At 43.5% G+C, this 18,499-nt stretch overlaps 1 protein-coding gene across 11 annotated transcripts in view; it reads left to right on the forward strand.

Moving 5' to 3' along the window:
• The window catches only part of DMD (dystrophin), a 1,990,807-nt gene that overhangs the window by 1,838,151 nt on the left and 134,157 nt on the right, over window positions 1-18,499 (forward strand). For 7 of the 11 annotated variants that reach the window (XM_044235639.1, XM_044235638.1, XM_044235634.1 and 4 more), the window contains one exon: window positions 10,571-10,632. In XM_044235639.1, the coding sequence (XP_044091574.1) occupies window positions 10,571-10,632 (62 nt within the window). Of the gene's footprint in view, window positions 1-4,688; window positions 4,827-10,570; window positions 10,633-18,499 lie in introns of those variants that run through there. The other 4 variants (XM_044235640.1, XM_044235641.1, XM_044235642.1 and 1 more) reach the window with 2 other exon arrangements.

The following is an 18,499-nucleotide window of genomic DNA, read 5'->3' on the forward strand; positions in this document are numbered from 1 at the left end:
CGAACTGACTGGAGATTTTTACATCCAGAAGATGCTGGTTTCAGATGGATCTAAAGAGACTGTTACACATATTTTAATTAGTGCACCGTGGTATTTGCCCTAACTAGCAGTGACTCACCATCATTGTAAGCATTTATTAGATGTCCGATTCAGTGCTCACAGCTCATACTTGTACTTTGCACAGAGAAACATGGAATACTTACAGGTTTGCTAAACACCGAGATGGTGAAATTTTACTGTAAAATACCTATTATGCTTAACTGAGGTAGTACCTACATTCCAAATGATTTTTAGAAAACGATGCGGTTTAAAATTAAGATGGGCTAGTGAAGGCTAGGCAGTTCAGGTGGAGACTCTTGGAGTGAGAGGAAGATGGCCCCTGGGGGCTGGTGAAGTCCCTCAGGGCCATCCCCAGGCAAGTGCCCAGCGCAAACCATTCCCTGTCTTTCTCCTTTCCCATTCTGCTCCTTATTTCTTATTGGTAAAACCTGGCTAACTCTGACCCTCAAGCAGTGTAAAAGGAAAAGCATGTGTTTGTGGAACATCGAGCAGCCTGGCCTCTGCCCTTGGCCTCATCCACAACCTTGACCTTCCAGCACTGACATTTCAAACCAGTGGCTCCAATCCAGACATCTCCCCTCTATGCTCCGGGCTCAGATGTGGGACTTCCTTTTACATCACACGGCCACCTCGAACTCACCATGCTTAAGAGTGAATTGATCCTATCTCCCTGGCCCTCTTCTGCCTGAACCTGCACCCCCCCCCCGACATTCCTGGCCTGTGGAATATTACTCATCCAGGCTTGGGATTCACCCCAGAGCAGTCTTTAATGTCAAGACTGACATTAAAAATGTCAGTGCCCAAGGCCGTTAGATCAGACCTGTAGGGTGGTGAGATGTGGTGGTGGCCAAGCTTGAGGCCCAGGGTCCTAGGTTGTCCCTTTCTTCCATCAGTGTGTCTGATCAGTCATGACTCCTGTAATGTATAACCTTATTATTTCTCCACTCGGTGCCACTTCCACTGTTCAGATCATCTTCATACTGCAGTCCCCTTGTATCTGGTCTCCTAATTCCAGACTCTTCTGACCCAGTCCCCATCCATTTCCTGAGTCCTTTTTCTAAAAGGCAAATATGACAGAACCACACTGGTGCTCACATTCAGACCTTTCAGGACACAGGTCAAACTCTGGATCATTCTCAATTTGGCCACCTACTGAATCTCTTGACATTCTCTCCCAAGGATCAAACAGACCACTGAAGCTCTTGAAAAGAAAAAGCTGTTTGTGGCCTCTTTACCTTCACACCTGCTGCTACCACCATTTGTAATTGTTGATTTGCCTTTACCCCCAACCGACCAGAGGCTCCTTTTGCACCTACTGAGGAGGCTTCTAGATAGAACTGTTGAATGAATGAACCCAGTCTTCTTTTCAGCTCCAACAGTCGGAGTTAGATTATTCCTCCTTCAGGGGGTCCCCATTCAGCATCCAATTTAGTGATCCAGAGGGTGACTTTGACTGGATGGGTCCCTGTTTGGTCAGGAGCCTGGAAGAAATAGATGGTACATGCAAAAGTGGTTCTTGAAAAGAATGTAAGAAAAAGGCTATTTACAAAAACCTGAGCAGTGTCAGGGGAAGAACAAGAGCAAAGGGAGAACCTGGAAAACACTGTTGCTGTAGAAATGCCAGCCCAGCTTGTGGCCCATGGGTAAAGGAACTTAGCCACTGCCAGGTCCAAGGACAACAGGAGGGAGCTTGAGGAATAAAATGCAAACATCTCCCTCCTCCTGTCCTTTATCTCCGGCTGTAGGCTTTTCCTCCTGGCCTCCGGTTAGCTGAGGGCAAAAGAAAGCCAAAGGGCACCCAAGAGCCTGACTGATGATATCCCCAGAGGCCCAGCCTCCTGGAGTATAGAGCAGAGTGGAAGAAGGGCAGAGAATAGAGCTGGAGGGGGGACTGAGGGGGTATCCAGCACAGTCCCTTCCATCAGAGAGGTCTATGTTTTTCTAAGCAACATTTTTTTTAAATTTTTTTTTTTATCTAAGCAACATTTTTAAGGGGTTTAAAGACTAGAGTTTTGGGTATGGAGGAATTTAGACTTCACTCTATCTCATTCCTTCCTTAACCCTCTTTGTAGCAAATCTACCCTCCTCTGCTGTCAGAGAGCAGGCAGATTGCTTACGAGCACAGAAGAAAGAAAAAATACAGATCTTCCCCTACAGTAAAGGAGGCCACATCTCCCCATGGCAGCATGGTAGAGTGGCATAGGCCTTGGAGCAAAACTCCCTGGTCCAGGGACACATTCTCGCCACAGTGTGAGCATGAGTATAGCTCATGGTAAGTTCTGGAGTCAGAATTGCAATCTGTCCTTTCCAGTGATAGAGCCCCCATGTTCCTTTCATGTCTCTGATTCACGCCAAAACCGTAATGACAGCTACTATAAACAACGTATTGTCATACGTAGCATCATTATAGAATTTTTATATGAAATGAAGATTTATAAATTACCTTTTCTTAATGCCTTTTCCTAATAAGCAAATTCATCATTTAACTCTAACTGACAATAAAACAGTTACTGTGATGCCCATGTCACTTCTTAATAATTCTTGGAGTCTTTAATTTCTAAAATAACATCAAGAGTTGGGAACAAGTCTTCAAGTGCCTATAACTCCAGTCTAAAAAAGAACTTAAAGATGTATTTTTGAGGATTGCCATCTGTCAAATTTAAGAGAAGAGAAAAATCAGAATAGTGATTTCTTATTTTCCGTTCTTTTTCATTGTCCAACAAATGGTTCCTAGTAGTTTCCCCAGTGAGCAGTGAGAAAAAAGACTTGAGTGTTTATATTTTAGAGAAACCTATCAGGCCTGAATCTTCAGTGGGTAATTTCAAAGTGTAAAACAAACAGATAAAACAAAAATATCGAGAAAGGAGAAGCATGACAAAGCACAGGTGTGGCAAACCTTTAACTGATTGATTTCTGATGTGTACAAATGTCCATGCTGTGAGGTTTGTGTCTTTTCATTGAAATAAACATAAACAGCATTTAAGTGATTTGCCACATTGGCACAGGGATTGGTCACTGATTAATAGCAAAGGCCACAACTTTCTCATCACAGAATACTAATCCTTCTTCCCTCACCAAGATAGAGGCAGACCTAGAATCTGCAGTTCCACCAAGGGACAGCCTCACCCAAAGGGAATCCTAGTGTGCCCCCCTCAGACCATAACAGAAGCTGCCTCCACCACTTGCTGGCTCAAAATTGCTAAGAGACATCATTAATAAGTCTCAATTTATGAGGCCGAATGCCAGCAGAAGTGCTTTATTTGCTTTAAAATAGCAAAACCAATCCTACCTACATGCACAAGGCTTTAGTGATAACGTTTACATTTTTATTTGGTTTGTCAACGGGAATGAAGAAACCTGGCACCCCCTTTCCCTTTTGTTCCTGTACTTTATTATTTTTTTGCCTCTTTTGTCATTCTGTAGCAGACAGTAAAGGGAGATTGATGTCCGCAGTCCTTTTAGCTCAAATGTTCTACAACGTTCTAGGGGGGTGGGGGTGGGGAAATGTTGAGCAAAAAAGAGGATATTTTAAAAAGAAAAAGGGGGGCATGTTTTCAACTGTAAACAGAAGTGGAAGGAATGGACCGGAAGAGAGAGTGAAAGGCAAGTAGTTGAAAGAAGATGAAAAGAAAAAGCAGGCCCACAAAATAAATGGACAAGGAGGGACAATGGAACCACAAAGGGACATTATCTTAAAATACTCCGGGGACTCTAATGGAAGGTACTATGTGAAGGTTGCAAAAACTTACTGTGCTAATGAAGGCTGTCTTCTTTTCAGAATATTTCCTTGCTTGAAATAATTTTGCACAGTTAACCTGCATCGTCACACGGCACACTCTAGGATTAGCAGTATTTGAACTGTCTGTCCCCTGCCACTTTTCTGATAAATCGTTCCATTAGAAATGGTTTCCTTTTTAGATTTCTCAAAAATAATAACAAAAGACCAAATCATGCCACACCACTGGTGGTGGTGGTGGTGGTGGTGGTGTTTTCTTTAGAGCGTATAACCAGTGGTTCTCAAACCTCAGTCTGCTCTTTCTGATTCAGTAGGTCTGGGCTGAGACTCCAGCATTCTTATTCATCAAAAGTTCGCAGGTGACGCTGATACTGCCCTCCCCCACTTTGAGACCCACAGCCGTTTCACAAATACAAATGCTGCCTAAGAAGCTCATTTAGCCCACGATGAGCATAACCTGAGTTTCATGTCCTTACAGCCCTACCACTTTAATCTTGGATTGAGGGAAAGCCGGGGCGGGGAGAACTCTGTGATTTTTTTCTCTCTCATTCTCTGAAAAAAACAAACTCTGAACCCACACACTTAATTATCTGCAATGAGGTCATTTGCACCTAGGTCATTTATTTAGGCAACAAGTAGTCTTGCTGGAGGTTTTAAGACGGTGCTAGCAGGGCGGTGTGGGGCTTTCAGGTTCCTAGGACAACCTTAAATCTCTGCCTCCGTCGGTCTTTCCTTTTTCCTTTCCGTTTGGCGAGGCCGATTCCCCACTGCCGGGTCCCTGGGAGTCCGGGTTCCCAGGTCGCTAGGTGGGGGCGGAGCCCGGACCGGCCCCGCCCCGTCTGCCTGCAGCGCCCCCTCCCCGCCCGCCTGCCTGCCCGCGCCGGCTCCTCCGCAGTGCTTTCAGCTGCGAGCCTGGGCGGCGGCGGCGCTCGACTTTCGGGGAGCCCGGCGGCTCTGGAAAACTCACTCCTCCGCTCGCGCCTTCCTTCGACCGCCGAACCCTTGCAACCATGAGGGAGCAGCTCAAAGGGTAAGTGCATCACAGCCCCCTCGGATCGCCGCAGTCCGTGCACTTGTGGCACGAGCAGGGGGCAAACCCAGGCGGCCAAAACTTGGACAAGCGCAGCGGCGGGACGCCGGGCGGCCCGGCGTCGGGGAACCTGCCCCGCGGGTCCTTGCTGCGCCGCTGCAGGTGCGTCCCCCGGGGCTTGCCCCTCAGCGCCAGGCTTGCGGCGAGCCCCTTCCTCTGGCTTTGGGATGGGCTTGGAGAGAAAAAGCTGATTTCTCGCCCCTCCCGGAGGGGATAGCGCGTTCTCCACGCGGCGATTGGGGCCGCGGGAGCTTTTTGCTCCTTCCCGGGCTGTGTGAACGTGAGCCAGACAGGCTGATCCTAAATTGTCGCCCGACCTCGCGGAGGGAAGGGGCGCGCGAGGTTTTACCTTCCGTTGCACTGCAAGTGCCAAAAGGTCAACTTTCTGCCTGATTTCTTCCGAGGATTCCAACTGACATTCCCCTTGTTGGCTTTTTTACTGTGTTCGTTCCATGCCCCCACGACTTGCAGAAATCAGGAAACAGAGAAAAAGCAATTAAAGCCCAGAAGTCCAGGATTTGATATACAGGGAGGATAAAGTGTTTTGTTATGGTGGTTTTTTGTTTTGCCCTCTGGGGTTGTGTGTGCAGTCGTTTCTGGGTGTCCTTTTCTCGGGTTTCTCCAGGTGCCTGTGCTCGTCTTTAACAGAAGTTTGTCATTCCACATCTGATCTCGGCAACGAAAAGGGCAGGACAGTTTATCCGTTAAATTTGAAGTTAAGTTTGAAGCCGAAATTGAAAGGGTTCAGTTGCCTGACGGAGGCATAATATTAATTATCAAATGCTTTGACATAATGAAAAAAAAAAGGGGGGCATCCGATTTCCGTGGCGACCCTAAGTCTTTTTTTTTTTTTTTGGCGACCCTAAGTCTTTAACTGAAATCTACGTTCTTCCTTGGCTGAAAGCTCCTCTTGGACTCCCTGCTTTGTTATCCCTGTCACCTCTCCTGGTCACCCTCCCCATCACCCTTTCTCTTTTGCCTGGGTTTTTTATTTCCTTGTGCCACATCCCCTCTTTGCAGGATACAGTTGCTCTTGGAGAAGCTAGAGAAGCAAATGAAAAAACACGGTTATGTGAAAGGTCTCTGACCCTTGATCACCATGGAATTGGTTTCAGACAGTGTTGTTTGATCTTGGATTGGACACAACCCTGAAGTGAAATTGCTTTGGCCAAAGTTGAGGGTGGGTGGGATTTAAGCCCAAAAAGCAAATAGAGGGAGGACAAGTAACAGCTGGCACAATCACGGAGGCAGTCATCTTTGGCCTGCCTTGAGCCAAACAGAATAAAATGTTAAATATCCCAGGGAACAAGAAGCAGGGACTAGAATAGGATTTATGATGCCCAGATTGACACCCGTTCCCCCCAACCCCCTCCACGGTAGCAGAAACTTTTAAATATGTTTTCCGATTCCCACCCTGCTGGTATTCCAGCAGTGCCAGCCAAGTTCAACATTCAGCATGCAAATGCAAAGGTTCCTCTAGAAAAAGAGTCTGATCCCCAGATTAAAGGGAAATGATTTTGTGTGTGTGGATCAATGGGTTCCAGATTATATATGAAGCCAAACTCTAATCCTCTGCAAATTGCAAAAGAACGGTACCTTTTTATACTGCTGCGTAGCGATTAGTTTCCTCCCGGGGAAGTAGTGGAAAGATACTTTGTAAAAAGGCAACTGTTTGGAATATTTTCAGTACCCAGTAACAGTGGTAGCAGAAGAAATCTTATTTTAATTAGGCAACTGCCATCCCCCCCCAGAAGTAGAAATTTGTTACTTTTTATAACTGTTTAATGTTTGTTTTTAAGAAACTAAAAAAGCAATTCCAATAAGTCTGATTATTCCAGCACTGACAGCAGGAACAGCTCTGAAGCAGTTATAATAACCTTGCACACTACTTGAAACTAAAGAAGGTGAGAGAAAATTTAAATTGTATGGTAGGAAATTAGGTCAGCCCTGTGCTCAGTAGAGTAATGCTTTAATTTCTTATTATTGACAAGTGGGTGTTGCCAGGATCTTTTGTCACATCCAGTGGTTTGGTATTTTAATTTGCATTTCTTATCACGGCCCCAAATAAAAGGGAAAAGAGAGATTATTGTAGTTTGTACACATTTTGAAAGGAGGGGAAGTCAGAGTTTGTGAGGCTGTTCCAAGAGGCATATCTGATACCAGGCTTTGGAACCAGCAGGGCCAAAATCAGTAACATTTTTTAAAGCTTTATAGAGCATCTTAAGGATTATTTACAAAACTCGTCTCTGTGTTAATGAGCATGCAGAATTTTGATCTACATGGATGGAACATGATTATTACCCGGACACTGACCAAAGATGTGCCCGCTAACTTGTAAGCAGGTTTCAGAGTTTCCTTTTTGGTTGGGCATGGGATGTGGAGAGCACGTTTCTGATGTGAAAAGTGAACCAAAGAAAAAAAGAGAGAGAGAGAGACACCAAGAATGGCACGACTCACACCCCCACCACCAGCTCCTCAGCTGGGCATCTCTTTCTGTGTTTTCTGTACATTCCAGGTATACACCTGAGCTGCTTCTGATTCACCACTGTTTTTTGAAGCTAGACACAGAGTAATAAATATAGCTGTAAAATCTCTCTTGATCACTAGCCAAAAATGGGCTTGTCCTATAAGGCAGGATGTAGATAGGAGTCTTGCAGATTTGTGCCTCCGGTGGATTACTGTCCATATTCATCTTTTCTTTTTCTGGGGGGGGAGGTTCAGTATGTCTCACGAGGGCTGTGAATTCACCACACTCCGAAAACACCCACATGCAGTGAAGCGAACATTTGGTTCATCTTATAGTTCCCAAAGAATCGGAAATCGTTGGAGCTGGGTTGTCAGTCGTTCTCAGCATTAAATGGTGAGGAGATTATTTTTCTATTTGTGAGGATTAGTCACACCCTTTATTCTTTTCTTCTTTCCACTTGTGTTCCCTTCTCTTGCTTGGTTCTGGTTTGCAGCTGAAGTGAAACTAAGACTGTACAGATGAAATCCCAATCTGTTTTCTGGTTACTTGGCATTGCTTGCGTGTTGGAGGGCAAGGAGGTAAAAGAGAATGGGCTTTTGGATTTGTTTGGGTTCATTTATCTAGGTTATTCAAGGCCTCCTACCCAGTATCACAGGTAAGTGGGAAAATGAGCACTTAGAAAGCCCCATATCCAATAACCCGTGAAGTGAGGCTCCACGCCGGGGCTTAGACTTTCTGCTGTCATCCAGCAAGGGAAACTGGTTAAACTAAGGACTCACGGATGAAAACTGTTTTGAAAATCCTTCTCACTATTTTGACCCACTGGAATAAATTCTTTGGAAAGGTAGAAATGCCAGTAGATTGACCATCAGGAGGTTTGTTTTAGAGCGAGGCAGCCTCATGAAGAGGCGGCCGGGGGGGGGGGGGGGGGGGGGGAAGGGAGGTTACATTCACTCCCTGTGGAATCCTCCTGTTGCTCATATGCAAGTTTCTCTTTTCTTTGGGAATTGCCTTTGGCACGACTCACCCAGGCACGGTGTTCTTCTTCCCCTTTGAAGTCCATTACAGATGCTGCCTCTTCAGAGCGCTTGTCTATGCTTCTGTCTGGTCAGGTTGATCAGCTCAGACAGACGTTTTTCCTGCCCATCTACTACTGAAGATGCTACAGTCCTCCCACACAGCATGGAGATGGGACTTTATTGTCACGCATTGTGGGAATTAAGGACCCATATGTTTGGACACACGTGCTTTCCCCCCCCTCTTTTCCTTCCCTCCCTCCCTGGTGTTCCCATATGCATGGCCTTGGGAAATGACAGAGGCCCAAACGCAGGGTGGTCTTTCATTGCTGGGCACTTTCCGAGCTGAAAAACACCCGAGAACAAGCCAACACTTTTTCCACGAAGCTGCAAGCTGCAGCCTCCTTGTGCTGTGCATATAAAGTACCAGTTCCGCCCACCTCTTCTCCAGATCAGAAACCAGCTTGGTTGTGGTGCTTCCTAAAACCCCCGAAAGCACGGACCGCGTGCGTGCCTCTTCGGCTCTCCTTGCCCTTTAAGACTTGGACGTCACTCTGGTATGTTCCCTCCGCTGAGAAGCCCCTCTTGCCCTCCTCACACGAGAATTGTCTCTGTGGAAAAGGAAACCAGAAATGAACAGTGTGTGCGGGAGAGACCAAAACAGCCCCTGGCGAGTCAGCATTGTCTCGTAAACTTTCTTACCCGGAGTCTTTCCTCTTCCATTCCTGGATGGCAAATATCAGAGGGGATGGTCTTGGAAGGTGTACAGTTTGGGGAATTTCCACCCACTTTGTGACATTTACTGTCGTATTTCACAAACCACAATAAGTATTTCTCCTTTTAACTTGCTTTTTAAACAGGTAATTCACAGGGAGTGTGTTTTTTTGTTTTGTTTTTCTTTGTTTTTTGGTTTTTTGGTTTTTTGTTCTCTACAAAGGCTCTTAGGCTTGGCCAGCAAGGTGGATCCGCGTCTATAGTGTCAGCAACTAGAAAAACTCGCTTTAAGTGGGCCTCAGTTTGGGGGCCACAGAATGACCAAAGAAGCCATGCACTGAGCACCAGAACATGCTGGTCACTGAATCCCTTCACTCTCCCAAGTGAGGAGGCCTGCCCCAGATTGTGCAGTTAGTAGGGCTCAGAGCCAGAATCCAGTCCTCACATTGAAACTCTGTGCTGAGGTCGCTTGACATCGTTGCCCTCCCCCAAACTCTTCTTTCCGTGCGAGGCATCTGTACTTGGTGTTCACCTTGAAGTGTCCACATGTAAGTGGTTTCTCTTCCCTGCAGCCCCTACCCTTCCCCTGAAGATCAGGAAACCTGTGTTCAGGGCTGCATTTTACCCTATCAAAGCCCATCATGTAATCCCTGAAAATGGGAAATACGATGCTATGGGGATTTAATGTAGATGGGCCAAAGTAAGCAAAAGTATATGTGGTTATCTCTTCCGGATTTATTCATGCAACTGAATTAGGAACAAAGGTGTTTTGTTCTTTTTGTGGCCAGAGCTGATAGCTGGCAACTACACTTAGCTGAACTTCAAGAAATGGGAGAGAACTGTGAATGCTTCATTCAGGCCCAAGTAAATATAGGAAAAGGTGGGCTGGTATGTGGAGTACTGGGGGAAAAAAGGCGCTTGAGAAGGAAGTCATGGGGAGAGGGGAGGTAGGACTGGCACTGGCTAGACCTTAAGCCAAAGTGAAATGCCGTCATTGTGAGTATGAGACCTGGATATGGAGAAGGAAGAGTAATGGAAAAATGTCAAGGGTTGCGAAAGCCACTGAGAAGTGAGGTGATTTATTTATTGAATCAATGTCTGTATCTCTTTGACAGGGTTGAGTAACCCTTGTCAGTGTCCTTTCTGAACAGTCTACATTGGACAGGCGAAGATATCCTGGTTTTTGATTATTGATTATATAACCAAGTCATTTTATAACAACAGAAGCACAACTGACTTGTGGGTGCCAAGAAGAAACAAATTCTGGTTCCCAAAGCGTATTCGTGTTGCTTTTCCCTTTAAGGGCGATGGTAGCAGCCTCTCGCTGCTTGTAAGAAACATTCTCGACTGCGTGGACCGAAGTCCTTTGAAGTAACCTTTGAAGTAACGTTGCCGAATGAACTAGAAGCAAACCATACTTTGCTTTCCTCCTTTCCTTCACTACCCATTATAAATTCTAAAGTCTCTCTTTGTATTTTCTGTTTTAGCCACGAGACCCAAACAACTTGCTGGGACCATCCCAAAATGACAGAGCTCTACCAGTCGTTAGGTAAGGACATGGCCACGTTTGCTTCAGGTTAAAAGGCAGGTGACCCACAGGATAAAGGGCTCGTAGCATGCACGTTGTTGGTTGTCTAAATCTGTCACGAGATTGTTTAAAGGGAGAACACGACACCTTTCTACCCAAAATTGACAGCTTCCTTTTTCACAGAGGTTCTTTAAAAATAAGTTTTAGAATGTCATCGATTGCTGAAAATTCAATATACCTGAGAGGGCCAAAAGGTCTTTGTAGTTTTCTTTGCTGCATAGAAGGATGGGGGAAAAAAATACTTGCAATTTATGACAATTGTTTTTCCCACCAAGAAAGTAAACTGTTTCAAGTTGTTCTTATCGATTTCTTCCCTGCGAACTCAAGACAGCACTTTTGCCAAACCACAGGTTTAGGAATTTTCTTTTCCAGTGCTTATAATTCCCAAGCCCATCAGGTCATCCACGTGAACATTTAAACGATTTCTCTGCTATGTCTTGTCTTGTTTGTGTGAGAGCCTGACAATTTCCTTCTCCCTCACAACTGGGAATTTTTTGAACAGACACACAGCCTCCAAATAAGAAGAAAACATAAGGGGCTCCAGGGTGGCTCAGTTGGTTAAGATGGCCTTTGGCTCAGGTCATCCCCCCCCCATGATCTGCTCAGCAGGGAGCCTGCTTCCCCCTCTCTCTGCCTGCCTCTCTGCCTACTTGTGATCTCTGTCTGTCAAATAAATAAATAAAATCTTTAAAAAAACATAATTCTTTTAATGCTTCATGAAAGTACACTCTGTACCGTTTTAGATCTTTGGAGAGTAATCTGAAATGAATTATCTTGCATAGTAACTAGTTGTTGTTGTTTATGTAATTAAATAAGTCTTCTGTACTACTAAAATGATTTTTAAAGTCTGCTTCTTTGTGAATGGTTGTATTTGTAGACTAAAATGCATAAGGTGAACTCTTGGGATTTAAATTATGTGACAGTGCCCATAGGAATCAGGGTGATCAGACCAATTTTGTGCATGTGTGAGCACACGTATGTGTGTGTGTGTGTGTGTGTGTGTCTGTTGTTGACTTGCTGTAATAGGTTCTCGTTGGTTAATGAATTGAAATTACAGTGATGGGGTAGGAGACATTATATATTTGTTTATTTTTTAAGATTTTATTTATTTGACAGACAGAGATCACAAGTAGGCAGAGAGGCAGGCAGAGAGAGAGGGGGAAGCAGGCTCCCTGCGGAGCAGGGGTAGGAGACATTAATCAAAAAATTGTTTTCCCAGACTTTTTCTAATTATGCATGAGATTAGTTCCTTCTAGAAAATCCAAGAAATACAAATAAAAAGCTGAAAAACAAAAGATGTCACTTGTAATTCTGACCAGATATATACATTATATTTCAATTAAGCTATATCATTTTAGTTTAGCAGTATCTATGGACGTATGTGTAGGGTGTGTGTGTGTGTGTGTGTGTATGCATTGCACATATGTACACAACACTTTTAAAAATTCTAAGAAAATTGGCATCAGCTACTCTTTAAGTGTTATATTTTCAGTTCTTACAGGATGTTTCTGGCTTACAGTGCTGCACTGTTGAGACCACAGGTGGAAAACTTAAATGCTCATATTTTGGCAAATTGAGAGAGACTGGAGGCCTCATCTGAAGTAGGCAGCAGTTTTGCAGGGCAAGCAGGCCGTCCTAGACCAGTGCTCTCAGGATTTGTCATTTTTCAAGAGAAATGAGAAATCTGTCGATCAAGAGCTAATTTGAACTCGTCTGTGGGCCTCCTAATTATAACCTCAGGTTTACACCCATTCAGGCCACTTGTAATGTTTTATCTCTAATCAGAGTGACTTGTAGTTATAATATTTGAACTTACTTTTGCTTAAAAATCTTTATTATAAAATTAATAATTTGGGTTTTTTGAAGTTTAAAAATATAGGCAAGCTAATAGACAAAAAAGAAGAAAAGGCAAATCTCTGTAACCCACCTCTTAGAGTTAACTAATACTTAAAAATCTAGTAGGTAGTTTCAAAAATTTCTTTCTGTATATACATTTTTACAAAAGTTGGATGGTTCTGTTTTATAATCAACTTTTTTTCACCTAAAGGTAATGTACCAAGGCCGTATTTCCATTTCATTACATTGTATTCTCTACTGGTTTGCTTTTAATTGCTCTGTAATGAGAAACCACAAACGTGGTTGACAAAAAGCTAATTATGAACTATCAATGAGTAGATGTTTGTACCTTCAGTAGGAATTAAATACACCTTTTATCATCATATTTCTGAAGTTTTCTCAATAATTCAAATGTGGTGGTACACTCCAGGCTGGTAATCTGGCAGGATTTCTGACCTTTGGCAGATCACCTGACTTTGGGAGATAATAGAATTTCACAGTTGCAGGGGGATTGAGAGCTCATTTATTTACAAGCTTTTTCTTTGATGAAGTCAACTTTACTGCTATGATTCACTTATCGTAAAATGCAGCCACCTTAAAATAAGTGGTCACCGGGGCGCCTGGGTGCCTCAGTGGGTTAAAGCCTCTGCCTTCAGCTCAGGTCATGATCTCAGGGTCCTGGGATCAAGTCATTCAAGAACATCTTCTGGGCGTTGAGAGTGCACTGTGTGTACTGTGCATTCAACATGTATGCAACCATTGTCGGCTGTGGAAGATACTGATGTCCATATTTCACAGGGCAGTGAAGTCAGGTGCAAAGAAATCATTTATCAGGACCACACAGCTCTCTGGGGCTACACTGGGATTTGCTCAGGGTTCTCTATTAGCATTTTCACTCATCTCATTGATTTTTATTAACTCAGTTAAAGCATGCCCATGTGGGTTACTGTGCACCTGCTACAAATATGTATGAATTGACGGTTTCACCGGTGGATAGAGAGTGACTTGAGTAGTATTTCTGGGACAAACCGTTGCATTTCTACGGATGGTACAGTGGGTTCCTAGACAGTAGGCACCCTTCCTTCCAGTGTTAGGAATGGTGGAGTTGGTTACATGTGGTGGAGTTTGTTACATTCTATAACCCTGAGATGACCTACAAGATTAAGTGTTATTTCTGCCCTCACCCACCCCTTCCAGTGTTTCGAAGTTGAAATACAAGTGTAACATGCTAAAAAGAAACCTTTCATTTCTTTTTGATTTTTGTATATTGGCTTATCTTTTTTAGTCACAAGATAGCTCCTTATGTCCGAGTTGCTACTTTGAGCTCTAGAATAAGTGTTGGAAGCAGTCATCTGCACGCAGTTTATGAAAGGTATCATGAAAACAAAACTGCTGTGTGATTTGGTATGTTCAGTGTTTTAGACGATATAGGTCTGAAGTAGTACCTCACCGCGGCGCCTGGGTGGCTCAGTCGGTGAACCATCTGCCTTCGGCTCATGTCATGATCCTGGGGTCCTGGGATGGAGCCCCGCATCGGGCTTCCTGCTCAGTGGGGAGCCTGCTTCTCCCTCTGCCCCTGCCCCTCCCCGTGGCAGCTATAGTGATTCACAATATGCAGGAAACAGGACACATTTCCTAAATATGCCACTTCTAAGAAGACTTCCATTCTCCAATTGGCCCAAATCCCCAGCCAGCCTGATAAAGGCACGTTTGTTACCATCCCTTGTCCCTAGAACATTCAGGTGTTCTCCCTGCACCTTCTCCCTGAGCTCTGGGCACCGTGCTGTTAGAGCCTGAAAGCATTTCGGATGGACTGAAAAAGTAGCATTTGAGCACTGACTGATGGAAGGATAGGATGTTACTTCAGATGGTAATATTTGCATTCTCTAGTTAATAGAATGTTAGGTAGTTTTCTTTGTGATTTTCTACAATGAATGGATATTACTTACAATTAGATGTTTAGCATAAAACGTTTCTTCATCATTCTCCACTCCTTGGTATCCCTACAGCTGTAACTGATTCACTAGTGAGAACCCATGACAGAAAAACAGCTATAGCCACACACATAAAACCTCCCTCACACATCACACATACATGTATAGAATTGATGTTTAAGTACCCCGATTCTGTCGGCTTTGTCAGGTAACTTTTAATACCAGGAGTTCGCCTCACGTGTTTCTGTTTCTAAGTACGTTCTTCCACAAAAAAAAAAAAAAAGAAAAAGAAAAAGAAAAAAGAAAAAAAAAGGCAGACCTAAAGATTTTTAGTGATAGAGAAGACATGCCCAACTTTTTTGTTTAAAAAAAAAAAAAGGAAGAGATTTAATTTCAAATTCTTCTTTTTTTTTTAAGATTTTATTTATTTATTTGACAGAGAGAAATCACAAGTAGGCAGAGAGGCAGGTAGAGAGAGAGGAGGAAGCAGGCTCCCTGCTGAGCAGAGAGCATGATGCGGGACTCGATCCCAGGATCCTGAGATCATGACCTGAGCCGAAGGCAGTGGCTTAACCCACTGAGCCACCCAGGCGCCCCAAATTTCAATTTATTCTTAACAGATCTAAAACAGCTTTCTGAAGTGAGCTCTTTTTTTTTTTAATTTTTTAAAGATTTATTTATTTATTTATTTATTATTTATTTATTTTTTATTTTTTTTAAGATTTTATTTATTTATTTGACAGAGAGATTACAAGTAGGCAGAGAGGCAGGCAGAGAGAGAGAGGAGGAAGCAGGCTCCCCGCTGAGCAGAGAGCCCGATGCGGGACTCGATCCCAGGACCCTGAGATCATGACCCGAGCCGAAGGCAGCGGCCCAACCCACTGAGCGACCCAGGTGCCCCTGAAGTGAGCTCTTATCAAATGTTAAAAATATTTGTGTTTTCCTCTTTTTAGGCTGCCTTCCCGCTCGAAAAATTCTAAGTTCTGAGGGCAAATATTGTCAGAGTTCCACACTAACACACAGCGGGGCATTATAAAGAAATAATGTAAATGTTCACAGTGATGACCTGACAGTCATTAGGAATTTGAGGATTGGAAGGTCTCCAGAAAATTTTTTACGCAACATTAACAGTTTGGCAAAAGTGTGGTCTTGTTTTCCCAAGGAGGAAATCAATAAGAACAACCTGAAAACAGTTTTCTTTCAGCATTTTTCTCTGACTGGCCAGTGTGGTGGGGGTGAGGGGTAGGTCTATAAAAAAACCACAGACTTTTCTGTATCTATTTTTATATGGACCTTAGTATTCTTATCTTTATAATGAGAGTATGGGACCAAGTGTCTATGAATTTTGTTTATTTTTCTCTTACTTTGGGCTGAGGTAGAACAAGTTGTTTCTAGAACTTGCTGTGATCATAATTTTTCAAGAAGCACCTTTGGCTGACTCTGCAGACAGATGTATTTCTAAAAGTTGAATCATTCCTATTTTTAAAACTGTGCATTCTAGAAAACAAACAACAGGGAGAATATCCTACCACCCATCCATGTCTTATCAACAGAATGAGGCAAGCTATTACCAAGTACAGATGCTCTTGAGATATTTCCCACAAGACCCGTTGGGCCATCCGTTTGTTGTTCAAAAGGCACGTTCTTCATCATTTCTTAGAAGCAATAATATGGCCGATAAGCGAGGTGAATTTCAGGTTTCCTTCGGCGTCTTTACAAACGCAATGGAAAGATCATTGTCCCATTAGGTTATCTTGGCATTTCAAAAACCTGTAAATCTTTAAGTCTCTAAAAAGCATTTACAAAATCAGTAGCTGTTAGATAGTGATGTGCTCTGGAAATTATTTTGAAATACTAATACAGGACTGATTTATGTGAAGTGCCATTAAATGATAAAAAGCCAGTCATTTTTCTCACGATTTATATCTGGGTTCTTAAGTTCGTCACTAAAATGTTTAAGTAAATATTTTTTTAAAAGCCCCCACCCCCACAGTATGTACTGCTCAAAAATTCTCCAAGAAGGTATTTCTTAGTCTTTACTACTGGGGATCTCTTAATTATAAACACAGGAAAATCCTGTAGTCCTCTCCATGGTTCCCTTGCGAGCTACGTGTGGGTAAAAATAAGATAATATTTAAAGAGAATGAATTGTGCAGCTTGAGGAGGTGAACTGAGTTTTTTTTAAGGATTTTTTATTTTATATATTTGACAGAGAGACAGCAAGAAAGGGAACAGAAGCAGGACTGGGAGAGGGGGAAGCAGGCTTCCCACAGAGCAGGAAGTCAGATGTAGGATCTGATCTCAGGACCCAGGGTCACGGCCTGAGCAGAAGGCAGACACTTAACGACTGAGCCACCCAGGCGCCCCTGAACTGAGTATTTCTTTCTTTCTTTTTATTTTTTTTAAACTTTTATTTTATTTATTTATTTTTAAAGATTTTATTTATTTATTTGACACACAGAGATCACAAGTAGGTAGAGAAGCAGGCAGAGAGAGAGGGGGAAGCAGGCTCCCCGCTAAGCAGAGAGCCCGATGTGGGGCTCGATCCCAGGACCCTGAGATCATGACCTGAGCTGAAGGCAGAGGCTTAACCCACTGAGCCACCCAGGCACCCCTAAAAAGATTTTATTTATCCAACAGAAATCACAGGTTAAGCTGAGAGGCAGGCAGAGAGAGAGGAAGGGAAGCAGGCTCCCCACCGAGCAGAGAGCCCGATGCGGGGCTCCATCCTGGGACCCTGGGACCACGGCCCAAGCCGAAAGCAGAGACTTCAACCCACTGAGCCACCCAGGTGCCCCTGAACTATTTTAAACCATTTGCTCAAATCCAGATGCCCCATATGATCTGATGTCACATATTCCAGTTTCCTTTTTTCTGCATCGAAGCCCCTTTAACCACGAGGGTTTCCTTGAGGATTGGTTCTCATCCTTTTGTGCAGTTTTGGCATTTTTTACAAGGATCTCGACCTCTTACCCATTTCCAAGTTCTACAATCTCTTCTCCAGCATGATGCCCACCTAAAGGATATGAAAGCTGTCAGTTTTGGAAAAAAATGGATGTATGAACATTTTAGGAAGTCTTAAGGAAAGTGGTCTTAAAAACTTTCATGATTTGAAGACAGCCCATCATCAACATGTGGCCCTTAGCCTGGGATCTGTTGCCGGAGGAGAGCTTTGTGATGTTAAAATGAGGGCTTCATTTTGTGGTGCCTTGAGTCTGAGGCTGGTGTGATTCTTCTGCAGTACAAGTAAAGAGGACGAGGTAAGTCCCAGTTAAGTCAAGAGTCTAAGAGCTTCTTCAAGATACATGAATAGCATATTAATAAATGAGCACAACTGACTGATAGAGTTAGGAACACGCTGTAGGAGTCCTGTACATCTTTGCTCTGTTGGTCCAAGAGGAGGGAATATCACTGAGGTTTGCCAGCTCTCCCTCTCTGTTGATAGGCTTTCTGCATTGCATTAAGCGTTCCCTCTAGAGGATGCTCGGCTGTTAGGAGCTACGGGATTCTGAATGACTATGAATTCCTTTTGCATCAGGAGCTTATCCTAATGCTTTTCTCAGCATATTATGTAAACCGTTCTCAACTAGGCTACTCAATATTTAGCATATTCTCTTCTCTGTCTCTTATCTCCAGGTTCTTAAGTATGAAGACTTTCTGTCTTTTGATGTTCTACCATAATGCCGTGAACTGGAAAGAATATCTCAATTCAGATTCCGGCTTAGGTGTGAACGTGGGCTAATCCTTTGCTTTTTCTTGGTCTTAGATTTCTGTCTTGGTGGGTTGAGCGGTGAATCTTTCATCTCTAAATGTCTGATTTTAATTGAAATCCCGTACAGAATATGACTTGGTCTCATGAAGGTGATGCTCATCTCTCCAGTTTCTCTTGGTCACCCCCAGCCTGGAAGATGGAAATAACAGGATAATCATGTTACTGATCATTGTAGTTTCGTTTGCATAGCACTTTACACTGTGCAAAGTTTTCAGAAATAACTGTATCTAATCCTTACATGGCTGTAAATTAGGTCTATAGCTGGCACATGACCTGAATTTTTTAT

This window comes from Neovison vison, chromosome X (assembly GCF_020171115.1).
Source record: "Neovison vison isolate M4711 chromosome X, ASM_NN_V1, whole genome shotgun sequence".
Classification (NCBI taxonomy): domain Eukaryota; kingdom Metazoa; phylum Chordata; class Mammalia; order Carnivora; family Mustelidae; genus Neogale; species Neogale vison.